This window comes from Malaclemys terrapin, chromosome 13, assembly GCF_027887155.1.
Source record: "Malaclemys terrapin pileata isolate rMalTer1 chromosome 13, rMalTer1.hap1, whole genome shotgun sequence".
NCBI classification, from domain to species: Eukaryota; Metazoa; Chordata; order Testudines; family Emydidae; genus Malaclemys; species Malaclemys terrapin.
Window position 1 is genome coordinate 31,063,809 of NC_071517.1, and position 14,634 is coordinate 31,078,442.

Here is a 14,634-nt window from a genome sequence, read left to right on the forward strand (position 1 = left end):
TGGATTAAAGCTCCTATTAAAATGAGAATTCTCCAGCCATCTTAACTATGGTATCATTACTACTCCACCCATAACAATCCCTAGTGACAGGTTTCAGAGGGGTAGCCGTGTTAGTCTGTATCAGCAAAAACAACAAGGAGTGGCACCTTAGAGATGAACAAATGTATTTAATTTATTAATTTAATATATAAATTTATATAATTTATTTAAATTTATTAACAAATTTGTTAATCCCGCAGCTGTTTCATGGCACAAGCGCTCAGAGGGAGTGGGGAGAAGCAGGACGCGGCGGCACACTCAGGGGAGGAGGCAGTGAGCTGGTGCGGGGTGGGGAGCTGCTGGTGGGTGCAGAGCAGCTCCAGCCCTGGAGCACCCATGGAGTTGGTGCCTATGCTTCCAACCCTAATCTTCTATGATTATATGAATTGTTTGCCTTAACCTCTGAGGATAGGACATGAAGTAATGGGCTTAAATTGCAGCAAGGGAGGTTTAGATTGGATATTAGGAAAAACTTCCTAACTGTCAGGGTGGTTAAGCACTGGAATAAATTCCCTAGGGAGGTTGTGGAATCTCCAGTATTGGAGATTTTTAAGGACAGGTTGGACAAACACCTGTCAGGGATGGTCTAGACTCTAGATAATACTTAGTCCTGCCTTGAGTGCGGGGGACTGGACTAGATGACCTCTCCAGCTCCCTTCCTGTCCTATGATTCTATTATTAGATATTTAGAGAGAAAAATAAGTAATTTTGCCAGTATATTAATAATAAGTAGAAAGAGACCAGCATCTGAGGGGATTTTGTATAAAATTCCAATAACTGAGAAAAGGGAAAAATCAGATTGGTATTACAGCAGTGTTTGATTACTGGTGAGAAAAAGGCCAAGATTGGAGAGGGTTAGATCGCCATGTTAAGTAATTCTACAGAAGAGCAGCACTTTGGGGAGGATTTACAGCGATATTCCCTACAGGAACTAGAACATAGAACAAAAAACGAACATGATTAAGGTTGCTCAGTCAAACATTCACAACTGGGCTGGCCTAGAATCAAGAACGTGGGGACAGTGTGAATTCTGCCCCTTTGTGTATGTGCGTTAGGATGTGGTACGCCCTGCTCTTATAGCCCAGGGGTCGCAGGATATAAGAGACAACTGGGGGAGGTAATAGATTTTTTTGGAGGAACTTGTGTTGGTGAGAGAAACAAGCTTTCCAGCTAGGCAGAGCTTTTCCTGTCCCTTTCCCCTCCCTCTCCATCCTGCTTTTCAGCCCTCCCCACCGAGAGCGAAGGGAGAGGAAGCTGTTGCTCTCTGTCTTTCTTCAGGATATCAGGGGTTGAGCTTCCTGGGTCAATAGCATCTGCTGCTGCCTCCATTGTGAGCCGGGAGCCCGGGCTGAGCCGCTGCTGCTCCCCAGCGCGGTGTGGGGAGAGACCTGCATTAACCCCCCTCTCTGCCCAGCCGGGGGGGACTTTCTGCCCCTGGCAGCACCGGGCTGTGCCGACACCAGCCCCAGAGCCGGAGCCTGCAGGTGAGGGGAGAGAGCCGGGGGAAAGGGCTGCGAGCCTCAGAGCTGCTGCCCACCCTGACACACGCCCAGTTTCGTGTATGTCAGAAACTGCTTCCCACCAGAATTTGTGACTTCGCAGTCACTGAGCAGGCTGGAGCAGTGGGACCAGGCTCTGCTGCCCTGACTTGCCATCAGAGTCTGCGCCCTGCGATTAACAGGGGGCAAACGGCGGCACATGGCAGGGATGTGTGTGCAGTTTGCCGAGGAAGGCAAAACAAGTGGAGGGAAGCGAAGGAGAGGGGCAGATTAGCAAAACCAGGGACAGGGTGCAGTAGCTGGGGTTCGGAAAGGAGGAGCTGTGCTGCCAGATAGGTTGGGGCAGGGGGAATGGTCCTTAGCACATCCTAATTTACTAAGGGTGACCATACCTCCCGTTTTGGCCAGGACAGTCCCATTTTTAAACCCTGTTCTGGCTGCCCCAACTTTTTTGGCAAAAGTAGGCATTGGTCCCATGTGTCTTGGCTATTTGATCAGTTGGCAAGAGCAAACAGGACAAATGCCCACTTTTTTCAGAAAAGTGGGGTGCAGAGGAACATGGGGCGGGAGAGTGGTGGTGACAGCCCCATGTAGAGGGGAGATGGGGGGCAGGCAGGACTTGAATGAGCAGTGCTACCAGCATCCACCTTGGGGGGGGGGAGAGACAGGCAGGGCTTGGGCAAGCCACTTGAGGGGAGGGATAGCTCAGTGGTTTGAGCATTGGCTTGTTAAACCCAGGGTTGTAAATTTAATCCTTAAGGGGGCCATTTAGGTATCTGGGGCAAAAATCTGTCAGGGATGATATTTGGTCCTGCTGTGAAGGCAGGGGTCTGGACTTGATGACCTTTCAAGGTCCCTTCCAGCTCTATGAGATAGGTATATCTCCATATTAAGCCCCACTTGAGGGGGGGGGCTCAGGTGAGTGGCTCAGACCAGCCCCATGGGGGGGAGAGGCTCAGGCATGCAGCTTGGGCTAGTCCCATAGTGGGGAGGGCTTAGGCCAGCCCCACACATTTTCCCTTTGGGAAGTATGGTCATCCTAATTGTATAGTTCGATGTCATTGTGCAATTTAAAACCTTTCATTAATGGTAAATAATCCCAGAAAATCACAATTGATGCAAGTAGTGAAGCAGCCATGTCTCAGTTTGTTGTAAAACATGTTTCCTATGATATTCTGAATGTTTATTTTACACGTGTTATTTAAAATATTTGTTCTTCTTAATTTTCCTCTAGCACAAGTTTCTTCTTTGCTATCGTGTGATTTCCAGGCTGTCAGATTTTCTAGGTTGCTATAACATGCCTTCCTTTTCCTTTGATCCACCAAAGAGGATGGCCTTTCTCGAATGTTATTTTTGCTTCTCTCGCCAGCACCTTAGGGACTGTCTACACTGGAAAGTTTGACCAATTATACAGATGTAGTTATTGAGATTTAAACTCCCGCCCACCATGTGGACATTATTCTACCAAAACCAGAGTGCCTTTTTCCCATTTAGATTAAACCCCTTCCGAAATGATATAAGCTAAACCAATCAGGGGCACTCTTTTATACTGGAATAAGTGTCCACATGAGGAGTTATACCAGTGTAACTATAGGTTTAAACTCACACATTAATTTATACTGGTCTATCTTTCCAGTATAGACAAGCCCTTATAACTTTTAGTCTAGTAATAGTCCTTTGTAATAAATATATCCATAATTAAACAGAGGTATATAAATATTACATATTGCTCATAATCACAGACTTACTTTTCAGATGTCAGAAAAATTCTAGCTAAGGTGTTTATAGCATCAAAGAATCTGAGCACCTCTCAATAAGTATATATCCTCACACCACCTCTCCCTGGCAGAGAAAAGCTATTATCCCCATTGTACAGAGGGGAAACCGAGACACAGAGAGATGTAGGGTATGTCTACATGGGGGATAAAAAACCCGTTAGATCCTCTCTAAGCTAATGTTGCATAGCATTACAGATTAACATTTTACCTTCTTTGTACATATCTGACCATATACATATCAAAGTGTGGACGTCTCCAATAAATAATTGTTTTACTCACAGCAGCTTCATATCACACAGTTAAAAATGGGCAATGATTCTGGGTTAAATCGCATGCCTTCCAGCAGTGGGGAATGTTCTCCAGGCTCACCCATCCCCACATGCTGCTGCTCCTAAAGGAAAAGGGAGGTCAATGCAGTGCAGGGGACCAGGGGAGAAGGAGGGGCATCAGAGTTATGCAGTGAGGGATGGAGGGGGTCTTCAGCTGAGCCACCCATAACCCCCCCACTCCTCTATCCATGCCCCCCAAGTCTGTCCTCCTTCCAAAAAAACACCTCAGCCACAGTGACTCCATGCCAGTATCTGCACTGTTCACACATCCTCTGCCCAGCTCCTCAACCTACAGGGCCTCTGCCAAAGTCTGTCCCTGCATGGGGTGGGAGAGGACTAGGGTGACCAGATGTCCTGATTTTATAGGGACAGTCCCGATTTTGGGGTCTTTTTCTTATATAGGCTCCTATTACCCCCCACTCCCATCCCGGTTTTTCACATTTGCTGTCTGGTCACCCTAGAGAGGACTGGGCTGGACCGTAAGAGAGACAGGAAGACTCCGAGCTGGGGAGACGATACAGGGGCAATACAGGGACTAACCATGCAGACAGGGCCTTCTGTGGCCAGGTTAAGGATTTCCCAGGAATCAGAGGCAGTAGAGGGGAGAGCTGGGCTGTGGAACATGGAGTTGCTGAAATTATTTTTAAAAAGCCAAGTGAAAGAACTGCTCAAAAGCTTTGTTAACGCAGAGTTAAGGTTCCCCAGTGCTGCCTCCTGCCCTTCCAGAACGGGGAGCGTGGCTAATACGGTTGCCACCTTTCTAAGGGCTGGTAACAGGACCCCATAGGCCATCCCCCCTGCTCCGCCTCTTCCTGAGGCCAGGCCCCTGATCTGCCTCCCACAAGGCCCCAGCCCCTTACTCCTCTCTTCCTGCCAAGGCCCTGCCCCTGCTCCGCCTCTTCCCCGCCACCCCATCAAAAAAACGGACATCAGGGCTTGTCAAACGGCACTCGGGCTGTCTGGGTGAAAAAACGGACGGGTGGCAACCATAGTGGCTAAACTTAAACCTCTGAAAACCAGGAAGTACAAAGTGGAGGGACACATCACCCGCACAACCCAACCGTATCTCTATCTTCGAGCAATACCCATCACACAGTAACAAACATGCTCTCAGAGATACGACAGAACGCTTTGAGAACATAGCACATCAACACTGTAGAACAAACTTTAACATGTTCTTTGTGGTAAAGCAAAACTTAGGTTTGGATCAGGCGTAGCAAGCAGAAACTGCCTCCACCTGGCCTTCACTCAAACACTGAGTGTGCTCCATGCAAACTACCCCAGATTTGCAAAATGTTGCTGTCACAGTTCAGGGCAACTGCTTCTGTGTCTCCCCTCAGTGGTCCAGCAACAGCATCCATTCTCAGCCTTCCGGCTCCCCAGGTGTTGCCTCTCTTGTGTGGAGACCCACATCCCTCTCCCTGCTGACTGGGGTATTTCCAGGCTGCACAGTTCCCTGCCTTCCCTGTATTATTCTCAGCATAGACAGGTTGCCTAAGGACAGCTGCTTGTTTTCTTTTCCGAGATGGTTAACAGCTGTGATTGCTACAGTACCACACTATAAGGTACCATACAGCACTTCCTAAGCAAGCCTGCTTTATTCATAAGGCAAAAAACATTACAGAGAAAATAGATTAAAAACAATTAAAAAAATTCAACCCTACAGGCATGCTAATAAGTCCACCAGAGTTAACCCCAACCCTAAAAGCAGGGCTTTGGAGCGGAGCCTGGAGCTGGAATGCGGAGCAGCTCCGGAGCAGTGGAGCTGCAGGTTTTTGCCTGGAGCTGGAGTGGAGCCGGAGCACAGCTCCAAAGCCCTGCCTAAAAGGGTTCTGGCTGGGGCAGTTCTTCAACCCCGCACCCAAGGGGGTTTCCTTATTACAAGCTCGTCACAGCTTCAGCTCAGAACAAGCACCCACTCTTATGGGATCTCAGAAGGTCCCGTCCTTCCAATCCTCCTCTAAGGATTGGCGTCCTCCGTGGACCAGGCGCCTGTCCATTTGCTGGATCAGGAAGAAGACCATGAGCCAGTTTAAAACCAGGCTATTTATCGAAAAACCCTTCCTTTGTCTGTTAGTCCCTGGAGAGAATCCAGTTTGAAGTAGTATATGGGGGTGGCTTGAAAAGGTTGATAATGGAGGAAGTTAATTGGCTTTCCCTCCCACTAGAGAAGATACAATGCTATAATAACACATACAGAATTGCATGTTTAATATGATGGACCCCACTGGTCTTAACCCTCATTCAGTATGTTTTAACTTAATTCAATAAAGTTCATTCAGGATACTGTAGGATATTATCAGTCTCTGCAGTTCCCACACCTTCACCCTTGCCCTGAAGATTCCTTCTGAGACGTTGCCTTTGCTTACCCCTCACTTAGCCCCAGAGACCAGTGACAACCTACAGCACTTCATGCATGGTTGGCCCATCAAGGTACACCTGCACCTGGCCTCATATCACAGTCACAGCTCTACCAACCTGCCGCAGCTACTCCCTCCGCTGTTCAATATACCTACACTGAACGCAATTAATAGCAGTTGGAATGCATGCAGATAAATGCACAAACAATGGTGCAGTCTCACAGTGTTTCCACGTACCTATGTATGCTGCCGCTGTTGCTGATCCACACCCAATATCTATAGTACTCCAGGGAGCAGAGTTAAGTCAAATGTACCCACTTTCAAATTCCTCCTCAATACTCTCCTTTGCTGTTACACCTACAAAAATCCTTGGCTGCTTGTGTTCAGAGACCACTACCTATCATGCCTCCTTGTACTCCCCCATCTGTCTGTCTGCATTTGATGTCTGTTGTGTGATAGTTGGAATGTGAGCTGCTTGGGGCAGGGAAAATCTTTTTTGTGTTTGTACAATGTGTAGGGCCATGGGATCCTGGTCCATGTGTAGAGTTCCTAGGTGCTATGGTCAATAATAATAATAATAATAAATTAGGACTGTCAATTAATCGCAGTTAACTCACACAATTAACCCCAAAAAATTAATCTTGATTAAAAAAATTAATCACAATTATTCACAGTTTTACTCACACCGTTAAACAATAATAGAATACCAATTGAAATTTATTAAATATTTTTGGATGTTTTTCTACATTTTCAAATATATTGATTTCAATTACAACGCCAAATACAAAGTGTACAGTGCTCACTTTATATTCTTATTTTTGATTACAAATATTTGCACTGTAAAAATCATAAACAAAAGAAATAGTATTTTTCAATTCACCTCATACAAGTACTGTAGTGCAATCTCTTTATCGTGAAAGTGCAATTTACAAATGTAGATTTTTGTTTGTTACATAGCTGTACTCAAAACAATGTAAAACATGAAAGCCCACAAGTCCACTCAGTCCTACTTCTTGTTCAGCCAGTCGCTCAGACAAACAAGTTTTATTTTTGAGTGCAGTTATTTTTTGTACATAAATCTACATTTGTAAGTTCAACTTTCATGATAAAGAGATTGCACTACAGTACCTGTATTAGGTGAATTGAAAAATACTATTTAATTTGTTTTTTACAGTGCAAATATTTGTAATCAAAATAATAATATAAAGTGAGCACTGTACACTTTGTATTCTGTGTTGTAATTGAAATCAATATATTTGAAAATGTAGAAAAAATCTGCACATATTTAAATAAATGGTATTCTATTATTGTTTAATAGTGCGATTAATCACGTGATTAATCATGATTTTTTTAAATCGCTTGACAGCCTTAATAATAATAAATTTAGTAAAAAACTGCCATCACAAGGACTACAAGATGGGGAAAGGTGAGGAATTCTGAGAGGGAGACCCCTGTCTGCCAGAATTCACTACCCCTGTACTTACAAAGAAGAGGAATGTGGTGGTGGTGGGGTTTTTTAAACAGGAAATGGGGAAGAAAAATATGATGCACCCTCAGCAGTTTCTGACACTACACCTGCTCTGCACTGTACTAAACTGGCCAAGTCTTTTCTCAATATGATAGAGTCTAGAAGTGTTTGAAGGAAGCTTTGCTAAGAGCTCGCCCCAGACAGAAGAGTGCTGTGATCCTGAGATAACTAGCTGGATAAAGCTCAGACTGTTAGAAATAAATGTACAGGGTCTTTCTCCCAGTGGGAAATAGGTAGGGGTGCCAGTAGGCTGCCACCATTATAGGAACAGACTCTAGGGATAGATTTAGGGGGGTCAGGGAGGGACAGACATATGTCATATGGTTCCTACCCCATTCCCCATCTCTCAGTGCTGGCATATCATCCAACACAACCCTAGAACCCTGTGGTTCTAGATTCCTCTTTAATGTGACTTGTAGCTCTGGTTGCATCTTTCTTTTCCCTCACCACATTGGCTGCTAACGGGGTCTGGAAGCATTCTGGGAACACTGTGGGCTAGGAACACATCTGGGGTGGGTTCAGAGCGGGGCTATGTGAAGAGCTGACTCATGGTGTTTGAACACTTGAGAATGGCCATGTTAGCCTGTTATCCTAGAAGAAAAGCATGAGGAAGACATCATAGCTCTTCAGGTCCAGGACAAAGCTAGTAACAGAACCGAGGTCTCCTTAGTGCCTGTCTCATTCCCATCCACTGTCTCTCAGCTGGCTGCATGCAGGAAGCCCTGCCATAGCAACAACCTAAGGTGGCATCGATTGGTGGTACTAGAGAGAGAATTAAAGCTTCCGTCCCCTGATTTTAACTCTTCACTTTTAAACACCACTTTCCTCTTTCATAATAAAAGATCAATAAAAATTGCACCCGCCTGCAAGTGAGCCAATAAACTCACCCAGCCTGCAGGGAGTCCACGCTTCATCTAACCCGGGGCTATTTCTACTCCAGATCTCTCTGATGGAGCCAGGGGAGGAGCCGGGCCCCTTGGATGCAGAGGAAGGGGAGATCATGAGAGGCGCCTGCACAGGTGAGGAGTTTGTTAAGCCAACTCAGAAACCACGGGCGAGTGAACAAACCAGTTGGCTTTTCCACCAAGGCCCCAGTTCTGCCCCTCTTCACCCATGTCAGGGTTGTCCCAGCAGGGGTCACATCCTCCTGGCAGGTGTGTCAGTTATGACTTCCTTCCCACACTCACTGACTGACGAATACACCTCTCTTCCCATCATCCTCTGTCCTTTCCTGGCAGTTGAGGTGTTACGTGGGAGCAGAAATGGTCCCTCTGCATTGTGGGATTTGGCTCCTAATTTCAGACAATATCATTATTATTTATTTCTGCTGTTCCCCCTTTCCAAGGATTCTTTACTTCCCAGCACAAGAAATGAATCAGGTCTCAATTCTCCCTCTTTATTCCAACAGAGGATGGGATGGTGAAGATAAAGGAGGAGAATTGTCTGGAGGAAGCAGCATCACATGGGAGTTTATTGGGAATGTTGGCAGGGAAAGTTTCCTCAAGTCCTGATCAGGTGACGGCATGTGACTCTCAATGCATATCAGACAGTCAGGGAAAAAATCCTGGAGAGACATCACAGAGTAAAGCCACTTCCACTGGCAGAGCTCTCAGGAAAACTAAAAATAACAAAGCCCATCACAGAATTAACACTGCAGAGAAACCCTATAACTGCCCTGAGTGTGACCAAAGCTTCAATGTGAGCTCAGACTTTGCTGTGCATCAGACAATCCACACTGATGAGAGACCCTATAAATGCATGGAGTGTGGGGAAATCTTCAATCAGAAATCAATCCTTGTTACTCACCAGAGAATCCACACTGGAGAGAAGCCCTATAAGTGCCCCGACTGCGGGAAAAGCTTCCGTCAGAACTCAACACTTAGGACACATGAAAAAATCCACAGGGCAGAGAAACCCTATGAGTGCCTACAATGTGGGAAAAGCTTCCGAGTGCGCTCCTACCTTCTTATGCACGAGAGGACCCACACTGTAGATAAACCCTTCAAATGCTCCGACTGTGGGAAAAGCTTCTGTGCAAGCTCTGACCTTATGAAACATCAGAGAACCCACACAGGAGAGAGACCCTATAAATGCCCCGACTGTGGGAAAAGCTTCAGTGATTGCTCAGCCTTTATAAAACACAAGAAAATCCATGTGGCAGAGAAGCCCTATAACTGTACTGACTGTGGGAAAAGCTTCCGTGTGATTTCAGCCCTTACTGTACATCAGGCAATCCACTCGGGAGAGAGACCCTACAAGTGCCCTGACTGTGGGAAAAGCTTCATCCTGCGCTCATGCCTTGTTCGACATCAGAGAATCCACACTGGTGCTAAACCTTATAAATGCCCCGACTGTGGGAAAAGCTTCCGTCTGAGCTCAACCCTTTGTACTCATCGGAAAATCCATACAGCAGAGAAACCCTATGAGTGCCTCAAATGTGGGAAAAGATTCCGAGTGAGCTCCTACCTTCTTACGCATGAGAGGATACACACTGTAGATAAACCTTATAAATGCCCCGAGTGTGGGAAAAGTTTCAATGCAAGGTCCTACCTTATCAAACATCAAAGAATCCACACGGGAGAGAGACCCTTTAAATGCCTTGAGTGCGGGAAAAGCTTCAATCGCAGATCAACTCTTATCACGCATCAGAGAATCCACACTGGAGAGAAGCCCTATAAATGTTCCGACTGTGGGAAAAGCTTCAGTGTGAACTCAGACCTCATTGTACATCAGAGACTCCACTCGGGAGAAAGACCCTATAAATGCCTTGACTGTGGGAAAACTTTCCGTCTGAGCTCACAACTTACTAGACATCAGAGAAGCCACACTGGTGAGCGACCATATAAATGCCTGGTCTGTGGGGAAAACTTCAGTGACTGCTCAGGACTTATTAAACATAAAAGAAACCACACAGGAGAAGAACCTTATAAATGCCCTGAGTGTGGGAAATCCTTTAGTGTGAATTCAGCCCTTATTGTACATCAAAGAACCCACACAGGAGAGAGACCCTATAAATGCCTTGTCTGTGGGAAAAGTTTCAGTGACCGCTCAGGCCTCATTAAACACAGGAGAATCCACACAGAAAAGAAACCTTATAAATGCCCAGAATGTGGGAAAAGCTTCAGTGACAGTTCAAGCCTTATTAAACATAAGATAATCCACACAGGAGAGAAAATCTATAAATGCCCTGAATGTGGGAAAAGCTTTAGTCACAGCTCAGCCCTTTTGAAACACCAAAGAATCCATACAGGAGAGAGACCCTTTAAATGCCTCGAATGTGAGAAAAGATTCACTGACAGCTCAGCCCTTAGGAGACACCGGCGAATCCACTCAGAAGACAGGCCCTATAAATGCCCCGACTGTGGGGAACAATTCAGTGTGACCTCAGGCCTTGTTAGACACCAGAAAATCCACATTGAGGAGAGACCTTTTAAATGTAGTGAGTGCGGGAAAAGCTTCCAGTCAAACTCACTTCTTAAAACACATCAGAGGATCCATACGGGAGAAAAACCCTATAAATGCCCTGAGTGTGGGAAAAGCTTCCGTCAGAGCTCCCACCTTATAAGGCATCAGAAAATACACATGGAATAGGTGTTCACAATGTTTTTCATTGTTGCTTTTGTTATGGTGTTTCTAACGGTTCTGCTACACTCAGTCAAATGGGGATGATGGGGTCTACGCTTGGCTGGGTTTTACAGGGTACCCGTTATGGATTTAAAGGGTCCATGCCATGCCCTGGCCACAAAGGCAGCACCCCCAGCCTCAACACCTCCGAGACTGAGCCTTTGGACTCCAGCACTCCTGTTCCTTATGTTGAGCTCTGCACAGTGAATCCATCTGAGGTAGACTCCTGGTCTGAGACTTCTCCCGCCACACACCCCTCAGGGGTCAATGCACTTCAGGTGGTGTTGGTAGCAACACCAGGCAGGTGTTTTCCAAACAGGATAGGTTTAAATAATCAACTGGGATACAGTATCAGGAAGTCCTTAGGTTAACTTAGGCCATACCTACACTGCCACGTATGTCGGCAAAACTTACATAGTTCAGAGATGTGAAAAAAACACAGCCCTGAGCAACATAAATTTCACCAACATAAGTGTTAGTGTGCACAGTGCTATGTCAGTAGGAGAAGCTGTTGTTGGGGTGGTTTAATTATGTTGATGGGTGAGAGCTCTCCTGTCGGCATAGGGCGGTTACCCGAGAGATCTTATAATGGTGCTGCTGCATCGGTACAGATGTGCTGCTGTAAGGTCTCTAGTGTAGACATAGCCTTAGAGAAGCAAAGGTTAAAACCCAGTTCAGACTGGTCAAAGCCAGGGCTTCACAAAGCCATGCTGTTGTAGGATCCATCTTCTCTCTCTGTCCTTCTATCTCTCAGTCCTGAATGAGAACTCCTATGTGTCTGTGAACCTTCTTCTTAAACAATGATCCCTGACACCTCTTGTCTCTGTTCTCCAGAAAAAGCCATGCTGTGTTCACACATTCAGCCTGCTTGAACCACCTATTGTTAAGGGTTAATGTCTGTCATTGTCTCTTCTGGATCTTCCATTGGTATGCTGTGGTTCTAGCCAGCTTCTGAGGGTGCATTCACGCCACCACAGAGAGATCAAACATCATATGTCTCCTTCCCTGTTCCAGGAGAAGCATTTTATTCTCTCTGCGTCCAATGAGTAACAATGCAAAGACAAATGGCCAACTGAGACACATATTGTTAATAGAATCATAGAATATCAGGGTTGGAAGGGACCTCAGGAGGTCATCTAGTCCAACCACCTGCTCAAAACTGGACCAAGCCCCAACTAAATCATCCCAGCCAGGGCTTTGTCAAGCCTGACCTTAAAAACCTCTAAGGAAGGAGATTCATAAAAATATTGCAGAAAATTCCCACATTCATTACAGATGGGCGCTGGGGCATTGAGAGATTGATGATCTGGGAGGCAAAATGGAGAATGCTGGGGAATGGAATATTTGGAAGTTGGGTTGTTGCGGGATGGGCACAGCCAATAGGTGAGGGAGGTTGGGTGCTGGTGGGTACTTGGAGACTGAGGGTATGTCTACACTACGAAATTAGGTCGAATTTATAGAAGCCGGTTTTATAGATATCGGTTTTATACAGTCGATTGTGTGTGTCCCCACATAAAATGCTCTAAGTGCATGAAGTCGGCAGACCGCGTCCACAGTACCGAGGCTAGCGTCGACTTCTGGAGGAGCGTTGCACTGTGGGTAGCTATCCCACAGTTCCCGCAGTCTCCGCTGCCCATTGGAATTCTGGGTTGAGATCCCAATGCCTGATGATGCTCGGGCAATCATCTGGGGTGGAGTGACTGGGTGGCCGGAGGCCCCCCCACCGTGTTCTTGGGCGTCTGGGTGAGGAGGCAATGGGACTTGGGGAGGAGGGCTGTTGGTTACACAGGGGCTGTGGTGGCGGTCTCTGCTCCTGCTGCCTTTCCTGCAGCTCAACCATACGCTGGAGCATATCAGTTTGATGCTCCAGCAGCCGGAGCATTGACTCTTGCCTTCTGTCTGCAAGCTGACGCCACCTATCATCTTCAGCCCACCACTTGCTATGTTCAGCCCGCGATTCAGCCCGCCACCTCTCCTTTTGTTCATATTCTGCTTTTTTGCACTCTGACATTGACTGCCTCCACGCATTCTGCTGTGCTCTGTCAGCGTGGGAGGACATCTGGAGCTCTGTGAACATGTCATCCCGAGTCCACCGTTTTCTGCCACTGTGGCTTGCTGTGCTTGTCACAACCGTTGTGAAGCCAGAGGTGGGGCATTTCCTCCTGAATGGACCTAGGACAGTGATGGGCCACTGCACTGGTGCACTCAGCAACCCCAGACCCTCCTTTTACATTGCAAACCCATTTTAAATGGTCAACCCAATGGGTCCTTGGTATGGGAAATGAGGGCGCTGCTGTTTGAAACCATTCTCACATGGTTATGAAGGTTAAAAAAGCCAAAAGACTGTGGCTTACCATGGCTGCCTGCAAGCCGAATTCTGTTGCCTGGCACTACGTGAGTGATCTCTCACACCAAACCGGCAGGCCCTCAATATAAGAGGAAAAATGCGACCTTGTAACGAAAGCACATGTGCTGTGTAATGTGAACAGCAAAATTTAACGTGAAAGAGTGTACCCATTGTTCTCTAAAATGTGTCTTTTTTAACCACCTCTCCCTTCTCCTCCACCAGCTGCAAATATTTCTCCTTCGCAGAGGCTAGTGAAGATTAGAAGGAGAAAACGGTGGACTCAGGATGACATGTTCACGGAGCTCCAGATGTCCTCCCACGCTGACAGAGCACAGCAGAATGCGTGGAGGCCGTCAATGTCAGAGTGAAAAAAAGCAGAATATGAACGAAAGGAGAGGTGGCGGGCTGAATCGCAGGCTGAAGAGAGCAAGTGGCGGGCTGAAGATGATAGGTGGCGTCAGCTTGCAGACAGAAGGCAAGAGTCGATGCTCCGGCTGCTGGAGCATCAAACTGATATGCTCCAGCGTATGGTTGAGCTGCAGGAAAGGCAGCAGGAGCAGAGACCGCCGCTACAGCCCCTGTGTAACCAACAGCCCTCCTCCCCAAGTCCCATTGCCTCCTCACCCAGACGCCCAAGAACACGGTGGGGGGGCCTCCGGCCACCCAGTCACTCCACCCCAGATGATTGCCCGAGCATCGGAAGGCTGGCCTTCAATAAGAGTTAAAGTTTTAAAGTTTTAAACTGCAGTGTGTCCTTTTCCTTCCCTCCTCCCCCACCCATCCCGGGCTACCGTGGCAATTATCCCCCTAGTTGTGTGATGAATTAATAAAGAATGCATGAATGGGAAGTAACAATGACTTTATTACCTCTGCAAGTGGTGCTCGAAGGGGGGAGGGGAGGGTGGGGTGGTTGGTTTACAGGGAAGTAGAGTGAACCGGGGGAGGGGAGGGGCGCGGAGGGTTCATCAAGGAGAAACAAACAAACAAACAGAAGTTTCACACCGTAGCCTGGCCAGTCACAAAACTGGTTTTCAAAGCTTCTCTGATGCGCACCGCGCCCTGCTGTACTCTTCTAACCGCACTGGTGTCTGGCTGCGCATAATCAGCGGCCAGGCGATTTGCCTCAACCT

At 46.9% G+C, this 14,634-nt stretch overlaps 1 protein-coding gene across 2 annotated transcripts; it reads left to right on the forward strand.

Annotated features, from left to right (window-relative positions):
- Positions 1-1,363: 1,363 nt before the first annotated feature.
- LOC128848252 (zinc finger protein 850-like) lies at positions 1,364-14,342 on the forward strand. Of its 2 annotated transcripts, XR_008446993.1 has the most exons (4): positions 1,364-1,523; positions 8,474-8,552; positions 8,942-11,375; positions 13,727-14,342. XR_008446993.1 is itself a non-coding variant. In XM_054048131.1 (3 exons), exons 2-3 carry the CDS (start codon positions 8,483-8,485, stop codon positions 11,122-11,124), a joined length of 2,253 nt encoding a protein of 750 aa, XP_053904106.1. In that variant the 5' UTR covers positions 1,364-1,523; positions 8,474-8,482; the 3' UTR covers positions 11,125-12,927. The 2 variants fall into 2 exon arrangements, 1 of the variants encoding a protein (XP_053904106.1); XM_054048131.1 differs by lacking the exon at positions 13,727-14,342 and having other exon boundaries at positions 8,942-12,927.
- The last annotated feature ends 292 nt before the right edge of the window (positions 14,343-14,634 follow it).